The sequence below is a fragment of the Podarcis muralis genome, chromosome 14, assembly GCF_964188315.1.
Source record: "Podarcis muralis chromosome 14, rPodMur119.hap1.1, whole genome shotgun sequence".
Lineage (NCBI taxonomy): Eukaryota > Metazoa > Chordata > Lepidosauria > Squamata > Lacertidae > Podarcis > Podarcis muralis.
Genome location: NC_135668.1, coordinates 54,846,560 through 54,852,565, shown reverse-complemented (window position 1 = coordinate 54,852,565; position 6,006 = coordinate 54,846,560). Strand labels below are relative to the sequence as shown.

The window sequence follows — 6,006 nt, the reverse complement described above, 5'->3', positions numbered from 1 at the left end:
CGCCCCTGCGTCACACGCCCCGCGTCGCCTCTACAGCTGTCTCTCGATGAAGAGTGTTGATGGATTTAACATGCGTAGGAGCGTATATTTTATCCATTAATTATCCTTATTCCCCCCCCCCTCCCGTTGTGTGAGAAGGCAAATGCCTTTTTCAGCGGAGTCATACCGCCATCCGCCTGCAGCTCATCTGGAGACGCTTTTAGGACTAGGTAGCATAACCTTCCAGAACAATAATGATATCCAAAGACGCTCAGGCAGACTCGGGTCACTTTTCTCCTTTATATGTTTCCCTCTTAACAAATAAATCATGCAAGGGGGTTGAGGTGTTTTAATTAGTGTTCATGTGTGAAGTCTGTGTGTCAGACTTTGAGAATATAACCAAGATCCGTGTGTATTGGAATGTGTGTACCTGCTTCTGAGCATCAGCAATTAGCATGCGAAGAGTTAATTAAGCCTATGTGAATGTCCTAGTTGTGTGTATCAGCCTCTAATCCCAGTCAACCAACAAGTGTTGATGAAGTCAGGGGAACTCCTTTGTTAGGTGACACCTGGGGGGGGGGGTGTTAATTATTAGTACTTCAAAGGATCGAAAGAACTAGCCGTGAGGATGCAACCGAATAACGGAGGCTCAGAATGAGGGGAGGTGCCTTGGACTCGCCGGCTGCACTGCTGCTGCGAGGAACAAACCCCACCTGAGATGACCGCGCTGTAAGATCTGGACTCCCTCCATGCAGACTGAAAGTGTGAATAAGTGGATAGACCGCTTATCTTGAAGCTGCGACGGTCCCCCACCTCGCGCCATTTCCCCAATGGAGCGCAAGCCCTGGACACTTTCCCCCCGCTCGGCAGAGAGGAGAAGAGGCCCCGGCATTTGCAACAATATTGGCACACAGCTGACGCCAGGAAGGTGACTCATTCCTCCTCTGCCGCCCCCCCCCCCGGCCGCCCACCTCAAGCCCAAGCCGTTGCTGCTTGCTTGCACCCTCACGAGGCAATATTGATTGCTTCTTTTTGGTGCTAGAGGAATAAAGGAACGCGGCAATCACAATTACTATTAAGTTTGGGCCGATTGGAGCAAAATGGATGCTATAGGCGCCCCCGCGCGAAACACCTCCCTTGATGGGTCTCCAGGCCCTGCCAGAGAGAGGAGTCTGGCCGGGGCAGCCTTGGAAGAGGCCCCCGGCTAAAGAAGGGGTCCCGCCTCTGCTCCCACAGCCAGATTCCTCTCCTGGGAAGAAGCTCGCTTGCAGGACCTGGAAGCCAGAGCAATGCCCTCCCCAGGGGGGCTGCGCAGCAACTGCTCTTCAGAGGCGCCCTGCCCCGGACACCTGCATGCCACGGGGTTGGACTAGATGACCCTTGGGGTCTCTTAATGGTTCTATGACACCCGAGGCTGGACACAGCTGCTGCTGCTGCTAGTGGCTTTGGATAGTCTTCTTAGCCTCCGTGAACGTGTCTACTCTCTCAACGCCCGCCCCCCCGTGTCCGCTGCTACCTCTGGTGGAAAATGCGTGGAAAATCCCGCGGCTCCCTTAGTAGGAGGCCGCACTACATGGAGCGAGGGGGGCGTCACAGCCCAGGTAGAGATAGCAGAGGCCTAATCCCCACCCCCGCAGGCCTCCTGGAGTTGGGGTAGATGTTGGCACCCTGGGTGTCTGCTTATCTGCTCCCCAGACCTCCCGACCCGCCCTGGGCGCGGCTCCCTCTCCTGGCGGCTGTGAGCAGATAGGGTGGGGGAAGGAGAGAGGGCGCCCCCCCCCCCCGCCATGCGCCCTTCCCCAATGCTCTGGTGGTTTCTCGGGATCTCAGGAACTGACGGTGGTTTCAGAGCCCGAGTCGCCCCCTCCCAGGCAGGGTTCCTGCTTGCGGACCTCTTCCCGTGCCCTCTCAGTGCGGGTGTGGAGGGGACCCCTGGCACTGCCCCCCCCCCGGCCTTGGCTGTGGGGAGGGGGCTGCCCCTGCCCTCGAGCGCAGGATCATAGGAAGCTGTCTTCCACTGCATCCAACCCGGGCCGTATTGCCTACACGGGCTGGCAGCTGTGGCTCGCGGGGCTTTCGGGCTGGACGGAGCCGGGCGGGGCCCTTCTGCGAGCACAACCCCACGCCGAGACCGGCCCTTCCGAATAGTTCCTCTGCTTCATCCCAGTCAGTCCAGCCAGGGGCGCAAAGGCCTGGGGAGCCCCACCCCACAAGTCCCCCGAAGGGAACTGGAAGGGAGACCCCCAAGGAGAGGGAGCCCTTCTGGGGCTGACTCTGCGCCCCTGTCCTGCGGCTCTTTCAGGGCCCCCACCTAGCAGGCGACTCGGTCCAAGTGCCGCGGGTTCAAGGAGCGCCAAGTTAGGGACCATCCCGCGGGACGGGGTCTCCCTCGCCAGAGCCGTCCTGCTCTCCCTTCTTCCCGCCCGCCCCCAGGTCAGCCCAAGAAGACGCGAGAGATCGGGGAGAGTCAAGAGCAGGTTTATTGTGGGCTTTGGGGGTCGCGGGGCGGCGTCGAGGCGGCTCCTCTGCGGCGGGCCTGGGCTTCGTGGGGCCTAGCGGTACTTGCAGGTCAGCACGGCGCCGACGCGGCCCAGGAACTTGTCCATGGAGACGAGGATGCTGGCCTTCAGGAGCCCCTGGTGGTGGGCGGCGATGGCCACCAGGAAGCAGTGGCCCAGCAGCTGCGGGAGAAGCGGAGGGGGAGCGTTAGACGGGGCCCCGGACGGAGCGAAGCAGGGATCCCACCCTCCCTGGAGCCCCGACGGGGAGCCAGAGAGACTCACCGCGAAGTTGACGGGGTCCACGCGCAGTTTCTGGGCGTGCAGGTCGCTGAGCTTGTCGAGGGCGCCGGCGATGTTGTCGATGTGCGCCACGGCCTCGCCGATGGCCGCCGCAACCTTCTTGCCGTGCACCTTGATGTCGGCGGAGCCGGGGCTCACGTCGATGTGCGCGAAGTAGGTCTTAGTGGTGGGGTGCGCCGCGAACATCCTGCGGGAAGAGGAGGCGGAGAGGAGCAGGAAGACGAGGGTCCGGCTCCCGCCCGGCCCGCGGCCTCGTCCCCGGGAGAGGCTCCCTGCCCGACGGGGCGGACTTACCTGGTGATGGCCTCGGCGCCGATGTCCCCGGCGTGGGGCTGGACCACGCTCCAAACGTGCTTCACGTGGCTCTTGTCGTCGTCGGTCAACACCATCTTGGCAGCTCAAAGTCTCGGGTGCCGTCGGAGCGCGCGCGGCCCTTTTATTGAGGGCGCCCCGCCCCGCCTGGGGCCTCTCCCTCGGCCTCCGCCTTCTCCCCGCGTTATCGCTTCTTACGGCTAGTGCTAGGATGCGGGAGGGAGCGCACGAACAGCCTCCCCGCAATTCCCGCTGCTTCCGCCCAGACAGGCCTTGCCGGGTATCTACGTCGGGCTCTGCCTCCTTTGCTAGTCCTGACACCCCCTTTGCGGCCATTGTTCTTTCCCTAGAACCGCGCGTGGCGGAGGCGCACGAGGAAAGGGGAGGGACGGTGCCTTCCAGAAAGCCAGGATGAGGTCCTCGTCCGCCCCCGCGGGGCTCCGGCCCGAACCAAACCAAGTCAAATGGGTCTTTCCTTTGTGCAGCAAACCAGCCGGCGGCGGGGGCGGCAGAGAAGGGTAGCAGTCAGTCCAGCTGAATGCGGACATTTTGTCCTTGGCCTCCCCGCGAGGTAGCTCTCCGAGGACTCCCGAGCAAACTTAGGAAAGGCATTGGAAAATAAAACTGTGGCTATCATCATAATGCCATTCCACAAATCTGTGGTACGACCACACTTGGAATACTGTAGACCAGGGGTTCCCAGTTGGTGGTCCATGTCACCCACCCAGACGGTCCCTGACGCATACCTATCAACTGTCTGGGACATCCCTTTGTGTGTCTGGGGGGGGGGTCACTCTCACTTTGTTGGAAGTTTGGCAAGATGGGTATTAAACAGATGTCCTTCGTTGTGCAGTATTTGGTATCCGGCACAGCAAAGTACTGGGACCAGATTTCTTCGGGTGGGTCTCAAGGAACACAAACAGCAGCACAGCAACCAACACGAAGCCTCTAACATATTTGGCTAAATGATCTTTAAATTTCTTCCATTCCTCTTGGTAGTCCTCCTCCTTCTGGTTGCGGACTCTTCCGGTCAGGTCAGCTAGCTCCCAAAAGTCCATCATCTTCATCTGCCATTCCTCCACTGTTGGTACTTTCCAATTTTTGGCCAATAAAATTCTGGCTGCAGTTGTGGCATACAGAAACAATCTGACTTCTTTCTTGGGCAGTTCCAGACCTATTATTCCAAGTAGAAAGGCTTCTGGTTTCTTAATATATTTAAATTTAAATAAAATAACTTGTGAATATCAGATAGGCCTAGGGTTTAAATATGTGGTGTTGTAGAATAATATGTTTAAAGTTTAAATGAAAAGAAAGATAGATGTTAATTTGACTAAGTAAATTATAAATAGTTTTGGAAAACTGCTACAATGATTTATATGGAAACTCAGCCAGAGGGATTTGAGGAAGTCACCTAACAAGGTTAACAAAAGTGGATTTATTACAGTTAAGATAAACGTTTGTTTGTATGTTTGTGTTTGGTGTTCTTTTTCTATTTGTTTGTTATAAATTTGGAAAATTAATAAAAAAATTTGGAAAAAAACAAAAACAAAACACGAAGCCTCTAATCATTCCAGTTTTATACTTGAAATAAAAAGCTGGTTTAAGGAAGGGGGGGGCGGGGTTTCCCGGAAATAATCTATGGAGCAAGGCGGACAAGGAAGAGCTCAAATGGAGAGTCACCACGTGCCGAGGAGTGGAGGCCTCAAGACTTTCCTGGAAGTTGAGGCCTTTGTCGCGGACTTAAACCAACGTGTGTCCCCCGCGCCCTTCACCAACACAGTAGCGATTATGACAGGCGTCCAGGGTGGGTTGCATGCACGTGCATTCCTATCCACACGCACACTCTTTCCGTGCATGCTTATGGGCGGCACACTGGGTGCAAAAAACGTCCGTCGGAATGCAGAACGGTGAGTGGCCGCAGAATTCCTAGGTTAAACTAAGGCAGCATTTAAAAGAAGGGGGGCCCCTTGCAGGACATTTCTCCCCTTCTCCACGGAAGGGGGATCCAAGGTGCTTGGCCGCGGGAGCCGGGCTGAAGGCACCTGCGGAAGAGACTCGGGGAGGGCGGCGGCAACTCGGGGATGGCGCCCTGCGAAGCTTTACCGTATCAGTGAAGGGAAGCAGCGGGGGGGGGGGCAGGGGCGGGAGCGTGCATCTTATTGGGACCACGACCCCCCAAAAACGGGACGTCCGGAACAGTTGTTCCACGGACCCTCTGGGTGGGTTACACTGGGGTCTGGGGACCCCTGTTTACAGGAAATACAAGGGAGAGGTGACATGATAGAAGTCTATAAAATTACGCATGGCATGAAGAAAACGGGTAGAGAATAGTTTCTCTCTCTGTGTTATCACACTAATCTAGAATTTGTGGACACCAAAGGAAGCAGGATGCAGGAAGATTCAGGACACAGAAAAGGAAGTCCCTCTTCACGCAGCACATGGAACTCTCTCCCACAAGAGGCAGTGACGACCACCAACTTGGAAGGCTTTCAAAGAGGATTGGGTGGATGTGACTGGCTCGGGTCACCCGGAGAGTTTCTAGGCTGACGGGGGCGGCGAGGTGTTTCGCAGAGGGATACCCAAGAGGCCCCACAAGCGACTACCCTCCGGAGAAGGTCCCCAAAGCCCATCGGAGAGAAGCTGGCGCCCGCGGGCTCCAAGTGGCCTCGACGGTGCTCTGTGGGTCCACCAGAGTTGGCCGTCTGATGCATCTGCCTTTGAGCCTTAGCCGCCTCGAGCGGCGGTCTGCTGGAAAGGGGGGGGGGAAATGACCCATAAACGAATTCACCGACTTGGGGGTGAAGGGGGGGGGGCTGAGTTCTAAGCGCTCGAAAACAGGGCGAAGCTTTCGGGAAAGAAACTGAGCCAGGCGCCCCTGCGCGTCCCCACCGGGCCTCTGCGCGTTGCTGGCCTT

General features: G+C 57.2%; 1 protein-coding gene across 1 annotated transcript; it reads right to left on the bottom strand.

The window, feature by feature from the left end:
- Positions 1–2,441: 2,441 nt before the first annotated feature.
- On the bottom strand, positions 2,442–3,232 carry LOC114584329 (hemoglobin subunit alpha-A-like). Its single transcript, XM_028706093.2, has 3 exons — positions 3,075–3,232; positions 2,763–2,967; positions 2,442–2,660 (listed from the first exon to the last, which is right to left on the bottom strand). Exons 1-3 carry the CDS (start codon positions 3,167–3,169, stop codon positions 2,532–2,534), a joined length of 429 nt encoding a protein of 142 aa, XP_028561926.2. The 5' UTR covers positions 3,170–3,232; the 3' UTR covers positions 2,442–2,531.
- Positions 3,233–6,006: the final 2,774 nt, after the last annotated feature.

Excerpts from the sequence above, each read along its gene's own strand:
- LOC114584329 (XM_028706093.2), bottom strand. The coding sequence starts at position 3,169 with ATGGTGTTGACCGACGACGACAAGAGCCACGTGAAGCACGTTTGGAGC. Across the intron at positions 2,968-3,074 it reads GGCGCCGAGGCCATCACCAG|GATGTTCGCGGCGCACCCCA; the intron begins GTAAGTCCGCCC and ends CTCTTCCCGCAG. Across the intron at positions 2,661-2,762 it reads TGGACCCCGTCAACTTCGCG|CTGCTGGGCCACTGCTTCCT; the intron begins GTGAGTCTCTCT and ends CTTCTCCCGCAG.